We start from the raw sequence: 25,548 nt of genomic DNA on the forward strand, positions 1-25,548 counted from the left end.
CATTTCTCTGGGAGCTCTGAAAAAGGATGGGGTTCATCCTCCCAAGGCCCCCAGCTCAGCAGGTGGGCATCCACGGACCCTCTGGGGATCATGCTCAGAACCCACCATGGGGCCGGAATGCTACTTCAAAGCCAACCCCAACTGAAGGGCTGCAGCTGCCCCGAGGGCCTCCAACCTACCCCAAGGGAAGACAGCTCCCCAGCTGGTGGGACACAGCAAGAGGGTACTTTCTGGAGGGGTGACCATGGAGCTGGCACTGGGTGGGGCTGGGAGTAATCAGAGGATCTACCCCTCTGACTCCTCCTCCCCTATGTGCCTGCCACACAGCTGGATCTGGGCACACAGTGGAGGAAGGTAGATTTCCAGACCCTTCTGCCTCCTGGTTCCCCTCTGTACTGTGAGCACAGATATGGGAGCAGAGTCCCAGAGGGCTCCTTTCTTTATGACACTATCCCTCGCCCCCTACATCCTCTGTCCAATTGCCCTAGTCTTGGATCTGCTTCCTCAGAGCAGCCATGGCTGAGCTCCTGAGACAGGACGAGGGGCCTGACGGGCCTTTGCCTCACAGCCCTCACCAAGACGCCCACTGACAGAAGGGCCAGGGTTGGTGCTTCGGGGTCGGGGTGATGCCTGCAGACACTTCGCCAGGAGCAGCAGTGTTCCCACAGGCTCTGCCCAGGTGCCCTCGAGGGTGGGACCAGGAAGGTCTTTGAGTGAGTGGAGGAAAAGGGTTTCTGCCCACCCAGCAGACACTGCACCCTGCTGCCTCCCTGTCCCAGCCTAGGCCTCTGTCCACCACCTGAGCGGGGCTTCACTGGCCTTGCTCAGCAGCACTGGCCCTGACAAACCCCAGGGGTGGCTGCTGAGAGCTCCAGGCCCAGCTCAAGTGACTAGCTTAGGCTTTCTCGTGTGGCAGCTGGGTTCAAGGAGCTACTGTCAGTAATTTTTTAAAACATCTTTAGGAAGTATAGTTTATTTCAGATGTACAAGTCAGTGATTTTAATGGTGCAACCATCAAATGTTTTGGAACATTTTTAATTCCTCAAGATTCCTTATGCCCATTTACAGCTAACCCTCTTCCTATACCCTACTTTAAAGGGCAGACACTAATCTACTTTCTCTATAAATTTGCTTTTTCTGTACACTCATTTATATGGAATCATAAAGTATGTGACTTCTTGTCTGACTTCTATTTTTGAGATTAATCTATAAGGTTTCATGGGTCAGTAGTTTGTTCCTTTTAATTGCTGAAAGATTATATGGATATACCATGCCATTGGTTTTTAATAAGTCTATAATTTGTTTTGGAAACATTTTTTTGGTGGCCTAGTACATTGTTTTATCTTTAATGTTCCTTAGAAATTTTGAAAGAATATGTCTTGGGTATTTAGTTTATTATCCCTATTATATTAGAATCTTTTACTGTAATTGTCACTTTGTCAAAGTCTTGTTTTTCTAGTATTTTTAAATGTAATTCTGAATACAATAATAGTTCAATATTTATACCCTTCTAGTATATACATCCTTGAGAGATGCAGGCCACTACAGTGGTAAAGACAGCTGCTAACAAAGAGTACCACAATAATGGAGGAAATATCCAGAAAGGTAAGGGGACAGACCAGTTGGCTTTATTCTGGGAGGAAAGAGATGCTAAATATAATTGGGCTAGATAGTTCCCACTCTAGTGTTGCTACTCTTTAAACTTTCCTCCCAGTAATGTGGTAAAATTCAGCAAGTTTTAACTTGGCAACCTCACTCCAGTGATTTTTAGTGAATATGGGCAGCCTATACAGGACCTATCAGGGAAATGGAAGATTTAGGGAACAATAGGTGAACCAGAAGAGAGCATTTCCATCCAGCCAGGCCTTTGGGAACTGCTGATAGGCACAGTTGTCTTAAGTGGAAGGTGGGCAGGCTGACCTGTGCTACCCAAGTTGAATGTGATTTGACTGCACACAAATCTGAAATTCTTTTTCTTTGGTAATGGTAGGAGAGAAAATAAGAAATGACAAGAGCATAAAAAGCAAGATAACTAAACTTTATATGCTTAGAATTGTACATGGTTTTAACTATTAAAGGGACTGTAGAAAAAATTTTAAATGCTATTTTAAGTCAGAATGGAAGTAATGAATTATTCAACAAAGGAATTAATATGATTAACCATCCATTTTGGAAAAAATTAAGTTAGATTCCTACCTTATGCTAGAGAGAAAAAATCTACATAAAGTAGAAGGGCTATGTTGTATACACACACAATAAATTATAGAAGAATGCTATTGTTTTCTTTTTAGAAGAATACTTTCATAATCATGTGGTAGGAAAGGCCACAGAGACAAAACCCAGAAGTCAGAGAAGAAAACTCTCTGGCACTCATCCAGTCTTAAGGAACCCATCCTCATGACCTCATCTAGCCCTGATTACCCCCCCAAAGGCCCCATCTCCAGTTACTGTCACAATGGGAATTCAGGCTTTATTGTACAAATATTGAGGGAGATACAATTTAGTCCATAGTGACAACCACGGAGGATATTTGTCATGGATAATGTAAAAGTATTCCTACATTGGGAAGAGCTTGGACCAGATCACATCTGAGTTATATTTTACTGTTGAGATTCTGTAATGTCCCTGCTGTTAACATTTTATTCTTTTTTTTTAATCAGATGAGCCTTCTAATCCTAAGAAAGGAAATTTGTCATCTTCCAGTGGTTGTAATGAAGCCAAAGTGACTTTTAGTGATGATGACTGGGATTCCTTGGCACTAGAACAAAGAGCTAATGACAAAGAAATCAGCAATATTGACAAAGTAGATTTACTGGAGCCATCTTTTACTGCAAGTTCAGATACTAACATAGAGAGTACTCGCTGTCAGTCAAGGGAGTTTGAAGACAGTATTGACTATGTTTTCTTGAATGAAACATACTCTGTACTTTATTCAGAGTCAAAATTAAAGAATGAAAGTCTTACTCTTTCAAATTCAGAATTAGGTTCTGAAATACAGAAAAGAGAGATGTTTTTTGATATTTTAGAACATAAACTTAATAAGATTATTGACTTAGAAAAAATCAAGATTTCAGATGATGATTGTAAAGAAACTGCTGAAGATGTCCAGAAGTATGATACAGATGAAGACTCACAGCAGGAATATCATAGTGCAGAAGAACAAGAATATCTGAGTAACCACTTAACTCTTGATCAAACAAAAACATTAAGCATATCTAATTTGGAAGTTGTTGGATTAAGAAATTCAGGTTATGAAATTAAACATGCTGGCAATCTGGAAGTTAATCACATTAAGTTGGAAAGTTCTAGCATCTCTTTAGATTCGATTGATGATTATGGACAAGAAGATTCACCTCATGTCTCCAAATACCAGAATTCTGTTATGTTAGGAGAGTATCATAAACCAAAGCATGAAAAGTGTAAGGATCAAGAGACTAGTTTAATGTATCACACAGTATTTGATGAAATTATACTAAGGAATAGTCCTTCTGAATGCCAGGAATCTCAGTCTAAGAGTGGTTTCTTTAACCTTCAACAAGCATTAAAAACCAACATTTATACTGGCAAAATTAAATCTCAAGTAACTGAAAGTAAAGATTTTTGTGAAAATGCAACTGTTGAGAACAAAATGTTACAACACCTTGAAAATTCTAGTACATTAGCACAGGAAAAAGCTTTAAAGACATTACTACAACCCTTTAAAGATTGTCAAACTTCCTGTACCTCTATTTGTGATGATTCAGTCATTTCTGCCTATGGACATTCACATTATAAAAGCCTAGATTATTCTGTTACTCCACCAAGGATTGGAGCCAAAGATAATCAGGCAATGAAAGAAGATAGCTCCCTAAAGGTTACTAATGGCAGTGCCACAAATAAAATGTGCTTTCGTAGTGTAGAAGGAACACATCCCAAATTTGCAACAGAGGCAGCTAAGTGCACAGTCACAGTTAATCAGACAGTGGATGTTAGCACTGATTTCAGGGCTTGTTTCACAAACAGCAGAGCGACAAGTACAAGACCTTCTGTAGTATCTACATCCAGCAACACAGAGATAACAATGATGAATAAAAAACGCCCTGGTGAATGGCAAAGGGGGAAACAAAGAAGTGTGGGTTGTAATACAGATTGGTCATACAGTCAAGACAATGAAGATACACCAATGGCTGTGACAAAAGGATTGTTGGGAAAATCCCTCTCAGTCGACAGTTTAAAACCTAATGGAAATTTCTTAAATAAGGTAAAACCAATATAATTAATAATAGAATTTTATTTGACTTTATAAGGAGGCAGTGTGTGCTAATGTAAATAGAAGTTTAGCAGAGAATACTAAGACTTTTGTGAGAAAATGCTAGATAAGGGAACAAGTGGATAGATTGCTGCCAACCCTATCCTTTTCTGGTGGCTGCTGTTGCCACTAAGTCCATTAGTTATTGGGTTTTACATTTTACCAGTTTGGAACCTCAGATAGAACATGTGTTGTTTGGCATATAGTTCTAATATGATTTTAAATCATGTTTGCAGGATTCCCTGGAATCAAGAAAAACACCTGCTATTATAGACTTAAAGGAACATCCTGAGAGGTAAGTTAGATATATAAGCTTGCAGATACACATGGGGGAAAAATCAAAATAGTAATTTGCTTTTTATAGGGTACTCAACCATATATATATATATATATATATATATATATATATATATATAGCAGTCGCTTAGGCATATATACATATATGTATATATATATATATATATATATACATATATATATATATACACTAGAGGCCCGGTGCATGACATTCATGCGGCGGGGGGGGGGGGGGGGGGGGGGGTTTCCTTCAGCCTGGCCTGCGCCCTCTCTCAATCCTGGACCCCTCAGGGGATGTCCACCTGCCGGCTTAGGCCGGCTCCCTGTGGGGAGTGTGAGGAGCGGGCCTAAGCCAGCAGTTGGACATCCCCCGAGGTGTCCTTAACACTGCCATGGAGTCAGAAGAGGCTCCTGCCACCGCTGCTGCACTCGCCAGCCATGAGCCCGGCTTCTGGCTGAGTGGCGCTCCACCTGTGGGAGCGCACTGACCACCAGGGGACAGCTCTGGTGTTGAGCGTGTGCCCCCTGGTGGTCAGTGCGCATCATACCGACTGGTCATTCTGCCATTCAGTCGATTTGCATATTATGGTTTTATTATATAGGATAGGATAAAAGTGACTGTTTGGCTGACTGGTAGCTATGTCATGCACTGACCACCAGGGGGCAGACGCTCAGGAGCTGCTGAGCTGCGGTTCTCGAGTGACACACCTGGAACCAAAGAGGAGAGAACCCGATTTCAGGTGCGTCACCCAAGAACTGCCCTCTCCAATCTCGCAATCTGGGACCCCTCGGGGGATATTGGAGAGCTGGTTTCGCCCAATCCCCATAGGCCAGGCCTAGGGACACCCACCAGTGCACGAATCTGTGCACTGGGCCTCTAGTATAGAATAATAGCTTAAAGGAACTTAAGAGATCATCTGCTTCAGCCATTTGCCTTCATACAAAAAAATACTAGGATAATATAGAATGTGAAAGTTTTCTCATTGAGATTTCAGTCTCAGTTCCTTTAGAAACTCATGGCCTCTTTATTCAACCCAAATCCATACTGATTTAGTTACTCAATTTTCTTTCATTTGATCCCCTATAGAGCAAAATAAAATAGCACCTTTGGAAAATGTTATATATATGAAGAAGGAAATAGCTATGTTCACTTGGATGCTTTAATCTTGATTTTAATTCATTGTATAATTTACTTTGTACTTATTAGATACCCTTAGAATTCAGAACACTATGGTGAACTAGGAGGTGGGGATAGGGAAAAAGGGTAGTCTCTGAGAAGCCAAATTAGTTTTCATGCTCTGAAGTCATTCACTTTTTACTTCATTCTTCTGAGTTTAATTCGGTATTCAATCCTATAAAATTAAATAACAGAGTTGGTTTCCTGACACGGCAGTATTGAGAAAAGTTAGGAATGGCAACTAGTAGCAAGAACTGTTATTCAGAAAATGTAGTGCTTTGGGGCTTTTTGATAAAATAACACAAAATATTTGCTTATAATAATGACAATTATTAAGAAAAAAGTCTGCTATGTCTGTTTTCTATTAAAAAGGTAACACATTTAAGAACGGTTTCCATCTAGAATGCTTATAACTTTAAAATGTTGGCCAATGCTTGATTTAGGTTGAAAAACCTATTGATTCTGGTTAAAGTCAGTACTTTACTTCGGAATTCTTTTTCATAAAAGAAATTTTGAATGTGGGAATTATTTATTTCCTTGAGTTCTAGAAAGAATATATTTAGCTTTGACTCTTGACATTTCTGCTTTCCGTGGTTGTAATGTATTCCTGTAGCCTTTCCATGTCTGGTAGAAATTGATTTAAACTTGACAGGGAAATGTAAGAAGTTAAAAACTGTTTCTAGAGGCACGTCATTAACAGAAAAATATTGGACATCTTACCTAACCTAGTCTTTTATTTTAAAGGGAACCTCAACTTTGGAAAGAGTTGGAGAAGAATTTGCCATCAAAGTGCTGTCAGAAAACAATGCAGAGAGCCATCAGAGCAGAGTTGCACCTTTTAAATGTTCACTATCAGCTGTGTCATCGCCATTGTAGTGATATCTACAAACTTGTCATGGAAAATAGGGAAGGATTAAATAGGTGATTGTTAAATTTAAATCTGTGTCATCTTAGAAATTTATCACTAGCTTTAAATTCTAGAAAATTTCTTTAGTTTCATTTTTGAAGGGCAAAAGCAGGAGTAGATTATAACTAGATTTTAAAATATAGTACACTTGAATTTCATGAAGAGACAACAGTGCATGTTGGGATGATGAATCCAGTAAAAAGATAGATTTGATGTTTCTTATGAAGTCCAAGTATGGACGAAGTAAGTTGCAGGGTTTTCGCAAGACATTCCATCACATTCTCTCTGGCTTATATAATGGGGATTGCTGGTACTGCTTCTATTTTATCTTCTGTGGTTCATGTTGTTTTATTAAACATTTAAAAGAAAATATTTTAAAGATCTGATAGAATTAGAACTAAGTATATTATATAATATTAGTGTTAAATGGATGACTTCAGCCTAAATCAGTTTTGTAAACTTAACTTTTGAACAGGAATTTGTCAACTAATTCTACTAAAAAGGAACTAGGATCAGCACTCCTGTCTGTTTTGGGAGACTTAAAAGTTAAATATGTAAGCTTGAAAGAAAAAGTAAGCAAGGGCATTCCACTGGAAGATCTGCCCCCTCTGTCAGTAGAATCAAAACTATTATCTACCTTCTCTACTTTTGCTTCCAGGGTATGTATTTATGTCTTAGGAATACAATTTTTACTTTCTTTAGACAAAAGATTTTAAACTAAAAGATTTTTCTTCCCTTTTATATCTTTCCAGCTAATGAAAAAAGAATCACATGTGTAAGTTAAGGTTTAATTTGATCTTAAAAATTGCTTAATTTAGTTAATTTTAAGTTTTCTATTTTGGTCCTTATTTAAGACATTGACAAATCTTTAATGAAATGTTTATCTGTTTAGCTTTTCAGGAGCAGATTCTGAACTAGATAATCAAAGTACATGTGATGTTGATGTGTCTTCAAGCCTGAAAAAGACACTCTCTCAAGTGAGGTTTTTTGTTTTGTTTTTTAGTTCATCAGTGTAAATCTGTGATTTTATGGCTTAAGTGAAGTAAACTATAATTTGCAGAAGTTCTCACATCCTTCTTTTCATTTAACTGGCTTACTTTGTGTACTGCTATTTGAAGGATATAACTAATTAGAAGGAACATATGTCCTAATCAAACAGATGTCAACAGTATATGTTGAGACGATGACCATATAATGTATCTTTATACCAGGAGATTTGAGGATGAAACGTAGTGATGTTCATATGGCGAGATACAAACCTGGACTGTCTCAGGCAAACCATGACTTATGCCCACCATCATGTTGACCCAGTGTGATAAAAACTAATATCTTAGAGAATTTGTTTCTTGAGGTAGAGCAAAATAATGTCATTCATTTTAGACAGGGCAAAATTTTAATTCTTCCTTTATTGTCATGATGGATATAATTTTAATATGCTTTTTGTAGGTTTTCTTGACCTCTCTTGGTCCCAAGGAAATTTTCTTCACTCCACAAATTGTGAAGTGCTGTAGAATCATAAATTAGATTCCATTATCAAGTGAGGCAGTGGGATAGGATAGCTGATGTTTATTTTTACTTTCTGACTTTGGTTTTAACCCTGAGGTTATATTATATGGGTAGTCTTATATAATAAGATGCATTCTCAAGCCAAAAGTGGATACTTAATTGGTGTACATTTCTTTCTATTAACATAAGTGATTAAAAGTAAATTACTTTAGCAATTTATTCCACCGTTGTACTCGACCCTATTATACACAAAGAATTAACAGATCTAAAAACAGATTTGGATATTCTCACATTTCTTATGTAGTTTACTTAACTTGTTTATTTCATGATATAAAATGTTCTAGAGAGGTTGTGTTTCATTATTGTAATGGTAGCAGTGGTATAACCTCATTTGGGGAAGAACAATACATTATTTTTAAAACTACAAGATGTAGATAGACATAATTTTTATGATCTAAGCTTTGGCTGTAAAACAGTATCTTTAAAAAATGTTTTTTGATTTTATAGAGGGATAGAGAGATAGAAACATTGATAAGCTGCCTCCTGCAAGGCCCCTACTGGGGGTTGAGCCAGAAAACTGGGCATGTGCCCTGACTGGGAATTGAGCTCCTGAACTCCAATCTGTGAACTCTTGGTCATGGGTCGATGCTCAGCCACTGAGCCACACCAACCGGGCAATAAAACAATATTTTAAGTTGTAATCATATTTTAATATCTGTCTCATTAAATTAACAGGTTATACCTGAAAGCCAGTGTAGTGTAGTGTGTCTAAATTTTAGTTACTTATGTACCATCTTCACAATTTTCCATAGCCATATATTGCCTGTAATATTACTTGCTTTGTGTTCTTCTTTAAACAGTTCTCCTTTTTAAATAAACTTATATAAAGAGTAACGTATTTACTATTATATTTGGGAAAGAAACATTACTTCCCATAGATATAAGCCATATTAAATACATAATTTAAATGTTAATATGGAAAGTACTTATATGTATACCTTCAAAAATCATCTGAATTACTTCAAGAGTATGTATGCCACACTTTGCTAAATAATGGTAGTGTTAGCATATAGTCACTATACACAGACTAGGGTCATTCAAATCCTAATTCTCATGAACTGTATGACGTTCAGTTTGCTCACCTGCAAATGTGAGTGGAGAATGATTTTGCTCTCAGAGCCTTCATTGTTGTGAGGGCTAAGGCCAGTGAATAGTGCCACCACATAGTAAGAGCACCATAACTATTAATCCTGACTTTCATTGCTTTTATTATTTTAATCCTCAGGTGTCTTTATTATCTGACAACAGTCATCCTAAACAAGGTACATCACCCAAGGAAGATGATTTAAAAAATGGTGATATAGATGGATACTTTAGTCAACTGAAACTTGATGATAAAGGTCAGTATAAAAATGTATTGTCTTGTGTCATTGCCAGAAAAAAATAAGCTTTAAAATGTCCCTAGTGCCCATTCATTAAATCAAAATAAATATTCTTAATTGACTGAATGGCATCATTTTGATTATGAATGGTTTGTTCTTTTTGCATGTACTTGGCATCTTTAAGGTTTCATAATACTATCTATAATAATAAAAGTGTAATATGCTAATTAGACCGGACATCCTTCCAGACAACCTTCCAGATAAGGCCACGGCGGCAGGGGCCGAGGCAGAGGTGTCCACCATGGCGGAGGCTGAGCCCCTTGCACAAATTTTGTGTATCGGGCCTCTAGTATCTGATAATGCCAAATAATAATACAGACTTTTATTCTCCTGATTCATGTCTTACAATCTAAAAATTCTTCTGTCCAATTTGTATTTCTGCAAATTGTGTAATCTTTTTTATTTTGTTTTCTATGAAAAAAGATGATCATTCCAAAAAGATCACTAATTCAATTTTTAAAGAAATAAAGAGCTGCAGTACTGTTTAATATCTTTTTAAAGACATTTGTTGTTAGTCTGTGTAGAGAGATGATACAAATCTCTTTAATAAAGAATAATTTAAAAATCTGAAAAACAAGACTAGAGGTTGGTGTTAATTAAAGGAAAACTGGGAAGCAAATCACTCAGACTGAAAAGTACTTTTTATTTAGGGACTGCTGAAAATCCCTTCTCAGAGAATCAGCTCCACCCCCATCCTCACCTGAGGACATGCTTCCTTTGATTCTAGAGGGAGGGGGAGAGAGAGAGAGAAACATCAATCTGTGGCCCCCGTACACACCTCAACCAGGGATTGAACCGGAAACCTGGGTATGTGCGCTGACTGGGAATCGAACTCACGACCTTTTGGCGTATAGGACAATGCTCCAACCACCTGAGCCACCCAGCCAGGGCCCTTCTCAGAGAATCTTTATGCTTGGTTCTCCTATTTTGCTAATAATTTATTTTTATACTTAAAACTACTAATTGTCATCATGCTGATTTATTCTGAGAAGCTTTTAGGTAACTTCTCAGAAGGCAAGCCTACATTATTCATAGCTACTTATGTTCAATCTCTCAGATCCCAAACATTATCAAGAAACAAGTGAAGACTGGTTTGATGCTAAAGAGAGCCTGACAGGAGTTGACTGCTCAGGAATACAAGAAAATCAAATAGAACACGATAAATGGGATCCAAACTTTACATCAGGTTGGTTCTTAACAGTTTTCTAAGAAATCCTACCCTAGCTCTATTTTATTTATTTATTTAATCTTTATTGTTGAAAGTATTATATATGTCCCCCTTTTTCCCCCATTGACCCCCTCCAGCCCACCCGCACCTCCCCAGGCCTTCACCAACCCATTGTCTGTGTCCATGGGCCATGCATATACCCATACAAGTTAACCTGGCTCATTTTTAAAATAGTACTTACTGTCTTCTGTTATTGGGGGGGGGGGGGGGGGGACTAAGCTGTTTTAAAATTTTATTTCAGTTTGTGGATTTTCTTTATAAATATAAAAAATGAGAAAATTAGCCATTTGGAGGTCATTTCTCTTTCAGAAAACTGCTAAAAGCTTAAATCCGCCCTGGCCAGTGTTGCTCAGTAGTTGGAGCGTCAGCTCATGAACTGATGGGTCAAGGGTTTGATTTCTGATCTAGGGCATGTACCTCGGTTGCAGGTTCAATTCCCAGCCCCTGTTGGGACGTGTGTGGGAGGCAACCAATCGATTTGTCTCTCACATCAATGTTTCTCTCTCCCTCCCTCCCCCACTCCCGCTCTCCTCCCTCTTCCCTTCCTCTTCCATCCCTTCCACTCTCTCTAAAAAAAAGGGCAATGGAAAAAATACCTTCTGGTGAGGATTTAAAAAAAAATCAACCAAGGAATGTATCAATAAGTGGAACAACAAATCAATCTTTCTCTCTCTCAAAAAATCAATAAGTAAAAAAATTTTTTAAGTATGAGAAAATTTAAATTACCTGAAGTGTCTCCAACCTATAACAATCACTGTTAATATTCTTTACCATTCTTTTATGTATTTTACGCATATATTTAATACACATATATAGTTTTAAATAAATGACATTATATAATCTAGTTTTATTGTAATTACTTTTTTCCTTGCGTTTTTCTCCATATTACTAACCACATACTGTGTATTTTTCTTAATTAACATATTGACTGCCTTCCCACACTCACACGTGAGGCCAAGAATTGTTTATGCTTTGTTCACTGCCTATCCTGAGTGCCCCTGGGGTATTTAGTAGATATATTATATTACACTAGTACAAGGGGAGGTGATGGGTATGATGTACGTCTCCTGATTTCTATTCACTTACCTTTTCTATTGTGCTGCCTTCTCACCCTAATGTAAAAATATAAATTTTAAAGGTAAATAATTAGTTTCACTATTTTCTCTATACAGCACATTATAAACCAAAGAAATTATCAAGTTAAATTAATGAAGAAGAGTAGGTATTATTGCCTAGAGAGGAAGAATTCTAGCACCACCACTGACTAGATTTGTGACCTAAACTCCTAAGACTTCAGTAACCTCATCTAGAAAATGGAAATAACAGTTGTACCTCACAGGGTGGTTAGAACATTACATGAGATGACACATAGAAAATGCTTGGCATGGTGCCTGGATATGGGAAGCACTCAGTAAGGGTTAGATTCTTATTATATAATGAAAATAAAAATTGTAATTATCCCATTATAAAAGTTATAAAACATATAAATAAAAACTACTTTAAGAATTCATTCAACAAATATTTATTGTGTACCTCTGTATGTGCCAGGTATAGGTTTTGGTAGTAGCTTGAAAAAAAATCTCAATTTAGTGAATCCTTTTTTTATTTCAGACCAGGTTCTCTTAAAAGTACAGACTGAAAATGCAGTCCAGGACTTTTGAGTAACCTATAATCCTAGTATTTGTGATTTCTGAAATAGTGCTATCTAAAGCAAGTTCTTTGACCTCCCCCCATTCTTATGTGCCATTACTATTACCACAGCTACATACCAGCTGTTGATATTGTCTGACTTAAAGGTTTTATTGGTGTGGTTTTCCCCAGCAAAGTCATGTGAGTCAGGAAAGCCCTGGCCCGCATTAGGGTGGGCTAGGATCCTGTGTGCATTCCACGTCTTAGCACTTCTCTGAGCATAGACAAGTGAAGATACTGTCTTCGTTATGGTGTAATTAATTACTGTTAACTTATTGATCCATTTTTGAGCTACAAGAGACTTTAATATCAATGAATCCAATCCCTTTATTTTTAAGATGATATGATTAATGCCCAGAAATGTTAAAACTTTTCTCCAGGCTCTTGGTCTTCAATCTAGTGCAGATATTTGCTAATTATGACTTTTTAAAAAAAATTATGACTTTATAAGTGTTATGATAATCTATATATATAAAAGCCTAAGTGACCTGCCAACCAGTAGCTATGATGTGCACTGACCACCAGGGAACAGGCGCTCAACACAGGAGCTGCCGAGCTGGAGTGACTTCGCAGCTGCAGTTCTCAGGTAACGCACCAGGAACCAGAGAGGAGGGAGCCCGATTCCAGGGTGCATCATCAATACCCGAGAACCGCCCTCTCACAATCCAGGACCCCTCGGGGGATGTCGGAGAGCCAGTTTTGGCTCAATCCCTGCAGGCCAGGGCGAGTGACCCCCACCGGTGCATGAATCCGTGCACTGGGCCTCTAGTGAAAAAAAAAAAGTAACAATTTTCACTTAAAAATATCGACATAATAATGGTTATCTTCTGTTTTGTGTTGTGTTTTTCTATAAGCAGAAATTAAGAGTGCTGAACCCTCACAAAGAGATAAAGGTTATTTGGTACATGTTGGCGGTCTCTGCCCTTCGGTATCTGAGGTATGCTAGGATTTATTTTTTGAGCTTTATTTTCAGATTTGTTAGGTGTTCATATTTTGATTATTTATTGTTGTTTTCTACCTTTCACAAACTTTTATTTCTCTTCTTTTAGGCTGATTTAAGGTCTCATTTTCAAAAATATCAAGTTTCTGAAATTTCAATTTATGATTCTTCTAATTACAGGTATATTTTCTAAATTCAATAAGTGTGCATTTGCTAAGTGTCTGCTGTGTGCCAGAGGCTCTGTACTAGACATTAACCAGGTGGTGGTAGGGCCATTCTAGTAGAGCTTCCCTGACGCCAGTAAAGGGACACACGTGGACAAGCAGCTGCAATCATTAACTGGTGCTGCCCTTCATCAGGTCTTTTTCATGGTACTTTTCACCTTGTTACTACTGACACGTAGCAGTTACTGGATGTGTGCACTTGATCTTGTTTCACAGTGGCAGTGGAGTGCTTTAGTCAAGAGAATGGGCTCCACAGCTCTGTGGCTGGGTTTAGTTCCCAGCTCCATCAATACTTGCTGCATAAATGTGGACAAATTACTTAATCTTTCTGTACCCCAGGCTCTTTATAAAGTAAGAATAGTAACTCCAGTACCTTCATTGCTCTGAAACTGTTTTTAGTTAAATAAAGCAGTAAGTATAAAGCATGGCATGTAGCAGGTGCTCAGAAAACTGTACCTTTATTATTTTTATTATAATTCTTTGTCGACATTTTTATATTCTATTTTTAGGTAGATAACTTTACCATATGCATATAACCATATATATGTATGTTGCCACTTTCTGTTTTGTGACATTGCCATAACATTCAAAAGTATCAAATACTAATGCCAAGAGCTCAGTGGAAATACCTTTACTGTTTTATCACTAAACATGATAGCTGCTCATTTCAGACATTAAAACTTTATCAATTAAGAAAGGATCCTATTTGTAGTCGAGGTTGAAATTTATTAAAAATAGGTGTTTAATTTTGTCTTACATGGAGTCACTAAAGACATGTGCTTTTCTATTTTTATATTTTAGATATGCATCTCTTGCTTTAAAAAAAAGCAATGATGCAAAGTCTGCTGCGAAAGAAATGAATGGGATAGAAATAAATGGGAAACCAGTAAATGTGCGACTTGTTAAAAGTCCTGGAGAATGTACATCGCCGCTTTCCTCCAAAAGTGGAAGGAGAATTAGTTTGAATAGTTTGGAGAAAAGCACCAATAAAGACATCAGCTCAGCTTCCTCTGCTCCTAGATTGCCCAGAACTAGGCCAAGGCAGCTGGGATCCAAGCAAGACAGTGAATTTTTCCATTTTGACCAAGAGGTTAGTTTTCCTGGTTAGCTCCTTTAAATGGTCTTTGTGTGTGCCACCTTGAAGTAGCTGTGTAGAACAAATGACTCTAAAACTACCAATCTTAAAATGGGAATGAGAAAGTCAATCTGAAGGATTTTTAACTGTGGATCCACCCTAACCTGCTTTTATACGACTCTAGTTCTCCTGAGGGAAAACGTAGATCTTTGCAGACCTAGCTACTGAAAAACTCGTTTCCTTTTAACTAGGTTCATTGCCAGTGCTTTGCAGTATTTTATCTCTTTATTTGTGGACCATACTACATCATTCTTTTTAACACATCCTTATCTCATACTTCTTAAAACAATATAATGTAGTCATTTAATTATATATGCCCTCATCTTTAAACACCACATGAGAAGTTTCTCCCAAACAAGTAGTTTATATACAGTGTCTTGATTTCTTTGTTTCTCTTCATCTGACTTTAGCAAAATGCCTGGCATCACTTAGGCATTCCATCGTTTTTTTATTTTATTTTACATACAGTAAAACCTACTTTGTTTGGTGTCTGTGTGTTTACACAAATGCATATAGACATGTGGTTACATGTCTGTTGCATTTGTACAGACACCAAACAAGATAGTCAAGATACAGAATAGTCCATTCCAAAACACTCTCTTGTGCTCCTCTCTTTTTCTTCTTGCTATGTTTTTACCTTTTCCAGAATGCCATACCAATGGAATAGTATGTGGCCTTATTAGTTTGGCTTCTTCCACTTACCTTAGTGCATTTGAGATAGATGTATGTTGTGTTGTAGCAGCAGTTCCTGCTCATATTTTGACCATTTTTATTGGGTTGTTTATTTTCTTATTACTGAGTTCTGAGAGTTTTTTATGTTCTTGAATATAAATTCTTTATCAGCTTGATATGTGATTTGCAAGTACTTTCTATACTTTGTCTTTTCATTTGTTTAATAGTATCTTTATCAGAACAATAGTTTTTAATTTTGATGAAGTACCATTTATCTGTTTTTTTTTCTTTATTAACGTGCTTTTAATGTCGGATCTAAGAAACCCATCTCAGAAAGATTTTGAGTGATTTATGTAATGTGTAAGATATGAATTGAGGTCATTTTTTTCTTTGTTTTTGTTTTACGTATGGAAGTGTTCTAGCATCACTGTTGAAAAAGACTATCCTATCTCCATTGAATTATCTTTACACTTTTATTAAAAGTCAATTGATCATACTTGTATGGGTCTATTTCTAGACTAACTGTTCTCTTCTATGGATCTGTTTATCTATATTCACCAATACTACACTATGTTGATGATTGTAGCTTTATTGTAAGCCTTGATATCAAGTAGAATGAGTCTTCCAGCTTTGTTCATTTTCAAAATTGTTTTGCCTATTCTAGTCTCTGACTTTCTGTATAAATTTCATAATTCAACTTGTCAGTATCTACCAAAAACTCCTACTTTAATTTTTACTGAGATTGTATTGAGTCTATAGATCAGAGCAGACCCCTTTTTAGTAAGTGGATGAAAGAAATACTTGTTGGATAAGACAAAGGCATCTCTTCTAATTATGTCCTTTATTCCATCCTTTCTATAACTCCATTCTTAGAGTTACCCCAATTCTTTTCTGTACTATTAGTGATTCCATTTCTTCATGCAGACTTTTCTTGCTACTTAGAGTCATCTAGAACTCTTCCTATCCTGGCAAGATTTTCACTTGACTTTACATCCTTTTGAAGTTACCCTTCCTATTTGCCCTGTGTTTTTACTGCCAAACTTCCCAAACTTTTGTCTCTAAAATTTTATTTTAACTGCTTTTTTTGTTCTCACTAGTGACCTTTTTATTGGTCTTTCCCCCCATCGACCCTTTTTTTTTTTTTTTTGACCACCTAGCCCAGCCGTGGGCAAGGGCAAACTACGGCCCATTTGAAATGAATAAAACTAAAAAAAAAAAAGACCATATCCTTTTATGTAATGATGTTTACTTTGAATTTATATTAGTTCACACAAACACTCCAGCCATGCTTTTGTTCTGGCCCTCCGGTCCAGTTTAAGAACCCATTGTGGCCCTCGGGTCAAAAAGTTTGCCCACCCCTGACCTAGCCTCTTTGACTCTTTTTTTAAACAATATACTTTTATTGATTTCAGAGAGGAACAGAGAGGGAGAGAGAGATAGAAACATCATTGATGGGAGAAAATCATTAATTGGCTGCCTCCTACATGCCCCACACTGGGAATCCAACCCGTAACCTGGGCATGTGCCCTGACCGGGAATTAGTGACTTCCTGGTTCATAGGTCGATGCCCAACCATTGAGTCACACTGGCCGGGCAAGCCTCTTTGACTCTTGATTATCCCTTTCTCAAAAGTCATTTTTTTTCCTCTCACTGACACTCATGTTTTTTTAAAAAATATTTTATATGTTTTTATTGATTGCAGAGAGAGGAAGGGAGAGAGAAATAGAAACATCAGTGATGAGAGAGAATCATTGATTGACTGCCTCCTGCATACTCCCCACTGGGAATTGAGCCCCAAACCCGGGCATGTGCTCTGACTGGGAATTGAACCGTGACCTCCTGGTTCATGAGTCAACACTCAACAACTGAGCCACACCAACCAGGTGACACTTCATGCGTAAGATGTGTTTTTTTGGTACATAACCTCAGTCCACAGTAAGAAAGAATAAACAAAGTACAGTTCAGCTGCATGGGGACCTGAACTGGAAATTTGGGAACTGTGGCTTTTCCCGTCCTCATGTAGTAGATATGGTTTCTTGCCTTTACAACCCTGTATGTTCCATTCCTCTGCACATTGGCTTTCTCTGTCTGATCATGACTTTTCCTCCATTTGACTTTATTTTGCTTAATGTTAACTCTGCGGTATTATTCAGTTTGAGTTTCTATTATTTGATTGATTAATTTGCTCTATGTTTCAATTCCTCATTCTTTAGACAGGGAATCTGCCTGACCCAGCCTGTGATTTTTGTGTTCATCATTTCAGGTGATGCACTCTTGCTTCAGTCAGCTGGGGCAGTGGCCATGGAGTTGGTAGAGGGAAAGTTATGTGGTAGAAATAAGGCACCATGGGCCAGGGTAGGAGTATGTTATCTTAGAGTATGTGGGTAGAGAAGTTTCTATTACCAGCTTGTTAAACTATACTCTCAAGTTCTCTTACCTTTCCAGCAATTTCTTGTCACCGTTCTTTTTCTTGGATTCTCAACATTTATTCATTTAGGAAATATTATATACAATGAGAGGCAGGATAGTGATGATTAACAACAACACATTCATAACCTGGCTCTGCCCCCTACTCATCATGTGATTGAGCAAGTTACATCAACTTTGTGTCTGAGCTTCCTTGTTTTTTTTTTAAATATATTTTTATTGATTTCAGAGATGAAGGGAAAGGGAGAGAGATAGAAATATCAATGATGAGAGAGAATCATTGATTGGCTCCCTTCTATATGCCCCCCACTGGGATCCAGTCTGCAACATAGGCACATGTACTGACTGGGAATTGAACTGTAACCTCCTGGTTCATAGGTCAACACTGAACCACTGAGCTACACCAGCTGGGCCTGAGCTTTCTTATCTTAACATGGGGATAATAGTTTCTACTTCACAGATACTGTGAGGTTTAAATGACTTTAATACAGAAAATTTTTTTAAAATATATTTTATTGATTTTTTACAGAGAGGAAGGGAGAGAGACAGAGAGTTAGAAACATCGATGAAAGAGAAACATCGATCAGCTGCCTCCTGCACACCTCCTACTGGGGATGTGCCCGCAACCCAGGTACATGCCCTTGACCGGAATCGAACCTGGGACCCTTCAGTCCGCAGGCCGACGCTCTATCCACTGAGCCAAACCGGTTCCGGCAATACAGAAAATTTTTAGGACTGTGCCTGGCATGGCAAATATGCGCAATAAATAGTAGCTGTCGTTGTTTACCAGTAATTTGGCTTTTTCATGGAAATCTCATCCTCCCTGTGGTTTCAACTATCACTTAAACTGCTGTATCCCAAACATTTATTTATTTAACTAACAGTTACGACATGCCAACTGTGTACACTGTACTAGACCCTGGGAAAGCAGCAGTGAACAAAACAGACAAAAATCTGTGTTCTTGTAGAGCTTGAATCTAGTGAAGGAGATAAGGCAATAGCAAAGAAGTAAAATATCTGAGATGACATTTAATATTTCACATATCTTGTCCTGATTTTTCATCTGGGCTTTAAAGTCACAGCTCTTCCTTTGTTGAACTTGGCATTTACAGTGGTTTCATACAATGTATAGCATACTTGCCTGGTTAATAGTAATTAATTATTTTAATTTTGTCTCTTCTGTTGGATTATAAGATCCATAAGTGGAGAGGGTTCCATTTTATATCACTAGTTTTCTTCCCTGGCCTTTTCTGCCCCCCTCCCCTTTCCCTGCATGTGGTACATTCTGGGCATATAGTTTATGCTCATTAAACGTTTAGTAAACAAGATGTAGATTATTTATAACTATCATGCAGACCAGTTTTCCTCTGTCAGGTTGGGTAAAAGAATTAAGCCTTCATGCCCTAAGCCTAAGATAGATAGCCATTATATATAATGAATTAGCCTCTCTCCTAGCTATTGGGAACTAGTTATGTCCTATCTTTAGGAAAGTTGAGAAAATAGATCTGTGTTCTGTGGCTCAGATGAGAAATCCCAGTCGAGAAAGACTGATTTAGACATAACTTCAAATACTTGATCACTGCTATAAGAAAATGTGTTTGCCATTTTTTTAACACTTGGGTTGGGGGAAACGAGTTAAGTCGGCTCGCGTGAATTGCGCGTACTCCACGGGAGCCGTCTTAAACTCGGTTCATATAGATTTGCGGTGGAGTGCGGGAAACGTGTAAACTCGGGCCGATTGTAACTGCGTATTACCAAATATTTCATTTCAATCGAACCCATACTTCAAAAGATATAGGCATTTTAACGCGCCATCTTATATTTTGGCGGGAAATTCACCCGCAACCCAAGTGTTAATACATGGCCCTGAGCACAGCTCAAGGAAATCTACTTGGTATAAATAATCCCAAATCAAAGTAAGTTTCTTAAAATTTTTTATTTTACAATTTGTAATTATTATTATCATTACTGTTTTAATTTTACTATTATTGAAATTTTAAATTTTGTTTTAATTAAGTAATCTGGATTGTCTCTATGTAACGGTTACTAATTGTAAGAAACTTTTAAAATGCTTATTTAGGGTGTCAAGAAGAAGAATTGTAAACAGATTGAATCTACTAAATTATTACCTGATACACCTATTCGATTCATACCTCCAAATACACTGAACCTGCGTAGCTTTACCAAGATCATGAAGAGGCTTGCTGAACTACATCCAGACGTTAGCAGGTAATGACCACAATTATATTTTAACTGGCTGTAAAATTTGAATGTAAGTATGTAGTTTATTTCAGTAACTTAGCTGTATTTGGAATGCACAGATGCTTTGGAAAGGACAACTGCTCAGGTATGTTTTCCTTTTACACAGAGACCATATTATAGATGCTCTTCAGGAAGTACGAATAAATCATAAAGGTTTTCTGAATGGCTTATCTATTAATACTATTGTGGATATGACTTCGTCTGTTTTGAAAAACTCTGCTTCCAGTTAGAAATAAAAGAAGCAAAAGGTAAGTCAGTCATATCTTTTATATTTAACCATTACTTCAAATTTTAAGTTACTGATTTCATTTTTCCAAATGAAAAGAATATTATTTTTTATTTACTTATTTTTTAAATATATTTTATTGATTTTTTACAGAGAAGAAGGGAGAGGGATAGAGAGTTAGAAACATCGATGAGAGAGAAACATCAATCAGCTGCCTCCTGCATGCCCCCCACTGGGGATGTGCCCGCAACCAAGGTACATGCCCTTGCCCGGAATCGAACCCGGGACCCTTCAGTCTGCAGGCCGACGCTCTATCCACTGAGCCAAACCGGTCAGGGCGAATATTATTTTTTAAATAATATTATAAAATAAAAAATAGACTGTATTAGCATTATTTTTTTTTCTTTCATGTATTAGCATTATTAATGCAAAACCAGTTACCCCAAAGTTCAGTGACTTAATGTTTAACATCTCATTGTTTGCAAATCAGGATTCAGAAACAGTGTGGCTGGTTGGTTTTAGTGTAGGGACGCTCCTGATGTTGCAGTCATGATGCTGGTCTAGGCTTCCGTCATCTGGAGGTTTGACTGAGATTGCAGGATCTGCTCACTTGCATGGCTATTGGGGAGTCCCTTGTACCACCCACTAGGCTCAGTGATTCACTAGGAGAACTCACATTATTCAATACATAGTTATACTCATGGCTATGATTTATGACCGTGAAAGATACAAAGCTAAATACACAAAGGGGGAAGGGTTCATAGGGTAATGTCTGGAGAAAACCAGGCACAAGCTTCCAAGAATTCTTTCCCAGTGGAGTCACACAAGATGTGCTTATTTCCTCCAGTAGTGAGTTAGGACAGCGCACATGGAAGGTCCACCAGGAAAGCTCACTAAAGACTCAGTGCTCAGTGTTTTCATTGGGGGCTGGTAACATAGGTACCCACTGCTTAGCACGTACCAAAGTTCTAGACTCTGAGAAGGAAAGTAACTGTTCAGTATAAACCACGTTGCTTATACAGTGCTGGCATAGTAGGCCACTCCCTTCTGGGATCAATGGGAGCCCTCTTCAAATCCAAGTTCCTAGACACCAGCCAGTGGCCAACCTTGCAAGCAGGTCTTTCTGAGGACACAGCAGTCTCAGGCCCACTGTGTTACCTCTCTTTTCCACACATGTACCAGTTAAGTACAAAGGCATGTAATCTTCGGGGTAATTACTTTAAAAGAACAATTTTGAAAAGCATATAAAAAATTATGTTGGGCCTCCCACCCCAAGCTCTTCCCAGGTTTCACTGTGAGTTCTCTGTCCCTTTGACTTCCTATCTATTTATACATAAAGTTCACCCACAAAATGTCAGTTTTTCAGTAGAATCATGAATTACCCCAGCAATTAAACCCAATTAGCATTTGTGGGGGCCTTTGGTAGCCAGGAGCTATTAACAAGTGTGAAAATGCACAGGCGCCCCAGAAAGAGAGCCCCCCATTCCAGCATGCACAGTGGAAACAGGAGACAGCACTGCAAGGCAGGGGGCCCCAACCAACACCAGGCCCTCACTCATGAAGCTCATTTAAGCCGCTGTCTCAGCAGCCTCAGATGAGAAGCCTGCTGGCAGCACTGGCTGGGAGGTGTATCCCAGCTCCCTGCTGCGTTGGGGGGGGGGGGGGGGGTGCAGGCAGGGCCAGCCCCCAAAGTGCCCGTCCAGGCCTCCAGCCCCTATTCAGGGAAGAGGGTGAGGCGTCTCTGCAGTTTTCATTAGCACCGTCCCCCCCCCCCCCCCCCCGCCCCCAGAGTGGCGAGGGCAGGCACAGCTGGGATAGGGAAAAAAAAAAAAAAAGGATGTTGGGTCTTCACATACTAACTCAAAATGGGTCAAGACCTAAACATAAAGAGATAAAATTCTTAGAAGAAAACAGAGGAAACACCTCACAACATTGAATTTGGCAATGATTTCTTGGATTTTACGTAAAAACAGACAAGAAAAAGATAAATTTGACTTCATAATTTTTCTGTATCAAAGAACACTATCATCAGCATAAAAAGGCAGCCCACAGTTTGAGAGAAAATATAATTATGTATCTGATAAGGGTTAATATCCAGAATTATATAAAGAACACCTACAACTCAACAAAAACAACCCAATTAAAAATGGGCAAAGAGCCGAAACCGGTTTGGCTCAGTGGATAGAGCGTCGGCCTGCAGACTGAAAGGTCCCGGGTTCGATTCCGGTCAAGGGCGTGTACCTGGGTTGTGGGCACATCCCCGGTGGGGGATGTGCCGGAGGCAGCTGATTGATGTTTCTAACTCTCTATCTCTCTCCCTTCCTCTCTGTAAAAAATCAATAAAATATATTTAAAAAAAAAAAAAATGGGCAAAGAGCCGAAACCGGTTTGGCTCAGTGGATAGAGCGTCGGCCTGTGGACTGAGGGGTCCCAGGTTCAATTCCGGTCAAGGGCGTGTACCTGGGTTGCGGGCACGTCCCCAGTGGGGGATGTCCAGGAGGCAGCTGATCGATGTTTCTCTCTCATCGATGTTTCTGGCTCTCCATCCCTCTCCCTTCCTCTCTGTAAGAAAATCAATAAAATATATTTTTTTAAAAATGGGCAAAGAATTTAAATAGATATTTCTCCAAAGAATATATGCAAATGGCCAAAAAGTATAAGAAAATGTACTTGCCACTAATCATTAGGGAAATGCAATCAAAACTGCAGTGATATAACACTTCATACCCTTTAGGCTGGTTATTATTTAAAAAAATAAAAAGTATTGGTGAGGATCTGGAGAAATTGAAAACTGCATTGCCAGTTGGAATATAAAATAGTGTAGCCACTGTGGAAAATGAAATGGCCATTTGTCATGTTAAACATAGAATTACTTTGACTCAGCATTTTCACTTCTGAGTACATACCCAGAAGAACTGAGGAAGCAGGGATTCAGATGTTTGTACACTTAAGTAGCATTATTCACAGCTAAAAAGTAGTTGTGAATAATTATTCCACTTACATGAGGTACCTAGAGTAGTCAAATTAATAGAGATAGAAAGTAGAATGGTGGCTGCCAGGAGTTGGGGGCGGGGGAGGAGAATGGGGTATTTTTTAATGGGTATTTTTATAAATTATCTATCTGATAAAGGTTAATATCCAGAATTTTATAAATAATTTCAGTGTAGGAAAGTGAAAAAGTTCTGGAGATGGTGATGATGATGGTACAACTTAAGTAATTTTCTGTAGAACACATTGCTATTTTTTATCACAGTGGCAATCCAGAGTCTGAATATTTCTCTGTAGATATGTCTGTTGGCCTATTTCTGTTATTGATCTAGTAAGAGAATTTAGTGATATATTTAGTCAAGGTATAGAATTTAATGGTAAATGAGTATATTTATATCTATATATATGTTTATATATAGATGCACACACATATATGATAAATTAGTTTAATGACAGTGTTTGGTTTAGTAGTAGAGTGAACTGATAACTAACTATACACTTGTCTGGATGTTGGATTTGGCATAATGAACACATTTTATGGTTTATTTCTTTCTTCTTTTCTTGACCTATAGAATTTCTTTGGAAAGCATGAGTTCCCTCCTACAGAAAATGTTCTACAGCACTTAAGAAAAAGTGTGGTAATAGTAAGATGATGTGATTAAATAGGCTTGATAAGTGGATTTTGGAATATGTATATATTTAAGCTTCCAAAATAATTACTGCTAATACATATAGTACATTTTTATGACTTCATTGTAAAACATTTAGATTTATTTTCACTGTTTTTACCAGGAAGAGTGTACCCATGCATGCTTTGGTAAAGTACTTAAATGTTTTTTTATTTTATTTAAAAATTTTTGTATTGAAGTTGACAACATAATCACAAATGGTGGCAGTAGTATTTCAACTCAATGTACCTGTTTCATCACCCAGATTTAAAGCCCTTAAATTTAAATGGTTACCATATTGCTTGCATTCATTTGGTAATTCATTTAGTAATAAGTTCTTTCCTATTAGGTTAGAGTGTAAATTAGAACCATTTTCAAAGTCCAGTTGTCTTGTCTTACAGCAGAAAATTCTTTAATTTCTTACTTTTTTAAAGTAACATACTGTTCAAAGTTGCAGTTTTACTAATAGTAAGATGGAAATTTATGTGTTTTCTTCAAATGTTTAAAATATTTAGAGCATTTAATATTTAGTTGGTATCACTTGATTTAAAGTTACCCATTTAACATTTATGTTTGATGTATTTACATTTAATAAAAGCAAAGTTTACAGTACCACTGCACCTGTAATACTTCCTGCAGGTTTGATGGCATTTTCCAAGTATAAATAACCTACCAGTGTTTATGTGGAATATACATGGATGGTATTTCAAAGTTTTCCTTTCTAATGGGATTTTTTTGTTTTGTTTCATATATTAATTTGTCTTTAGTTATTACCAGATCCATCCTAAATTTCTATCAGGAATTGAGTTCCATAATGTAAAAAAATAATTTTAGCGCTGGCTGATGTGGCTCAGTTGGTTGAGCATCGTCCCATGCATCAAAAGGTCATGAGTTTGATTCTTGGTCAGGACACATGCCCAGCTTGCGGGCTCAATGGGAAGCAACCAATCAATGTATCTCTCTCACATCGACGTTTCTCTCTCCCCCTCTCTCTTCCTCTCTCTGAACCCCAATAAAAACATATTTTAGGGGGAAAAAATAATTTTAAAACTCCAGTAAATGAAACTTGAGTCTCATTGGTTTCAGCCATATATCAAATTAATAGAATCCTAGAATTGTGGAGATTTCTTCCTACATGTTAAATTACATGGTTATTTATATTAAAAGGCTACATTCAGAGTTAGCATTGAATCAAGTTGAAACATGGACTAATCATTATTTTCTACATGGACTAGCGAAGTTTCAGGTAATTTTAACATACATTATTGCCACAGTGTGTGTACCCCCACTTTGGCATTCCCAAGAGAGTTTTGAACTTCCCTCGGACTGTATTATTGGGACATCAAAGAGCACTTTAGCTATATCAACTGGAATTTACAGATATTTATGTTTGGAAATACCTAGAGACTTAGAACTAAAACTATCACACACACACACACACAAAGTGGAACTAAAAATTTCCATTTGACTTT

At 37.7% G+C, this 25,548-nt stretch overlaps 1 protein-coding gene across 1 annotated transcript; it reads left to right on the forward strand.

The window, feature by feature from the left end:
- The first annotated feature begins 1,532 nt into the window (after positions 1 to 1,532).
- Positions 1,533 to 24,060, forward strand: RBM44 (RNA binding motif protein 44). The gene is made up of 15 exons (XM_070423370.1): positions 1,533 to 1,605; positions 2,661 to 4,240; positions 4,525 to 4,583; positions 6,507 to 6,683; positions 7,145 to 7,328; positions 7,422 to 7,444; positions 7,562 to 7,646; positions 9,461 to 9,575; positions 10,675 to 10,803; positions 13,392 to 13,471; positions 13,584 to 13,654; positions 14,500 to 14,788; positions 20,013 to 20,161; positions 20,301 to 20,442; positions 23,981 to 24,060. Exons 1-14 carry the CDS (start codon positions 1,533 to 1,535, stop codon positions 20,422 to 20,424), a joined length of 3,138 nt encoding a protein of 1,045 aa, XP_070279471.1. The 3' UTR covers positions 20,425 to 20,442; positions 23,981 to 24,060.
- Positions 24,061 to 25,548: the final 1,488 nt, after the last annotated feature.

The sequence above is a fragment of the Myotis yumanensis genome, unplaced genomic scaffold (assembly GCF_028538775.1).
Source record: "Myotis yumanensis isolate MYYU_CA2020_CCGP unplaced genomic scaffold, mMyoYum1.0.hap1 SCAF_8, whole genome shotgun sequence".
NCBI lineage: Eukaryota > Metazoa > Chordata > Mammalia > Chiroptera > Vespertilionidae > Myotis > Myotis yumanensis.

What these genes read in the sequence shown, in the direction of transcription:
- RBM44 (XM_070423370.1), top strand. Translation starts at nt 1,533, where the DNA reads ATGCAGGCCACTACAGTGGTAAAGACAGCTGCTAACAAAGAGTACCAC. An exon ending in TTAAAGGAACATCCTGAGAG is followed by an intron (nt 4,584 to 6,506) that starts GTAAGTTAGATA and finishes TTTATTTTAAAG; the next exon opens with GGAACCTCAACTTTGGAAAG. An exon ending in CTACATCCAGACGTTAGCAG is followed by an intron (nt 20,162 to 20,300) that starts GTAATGACCACA and finishes CCTTTTACACAG; the next exon opens with AGACCATATTATAGATGCTC.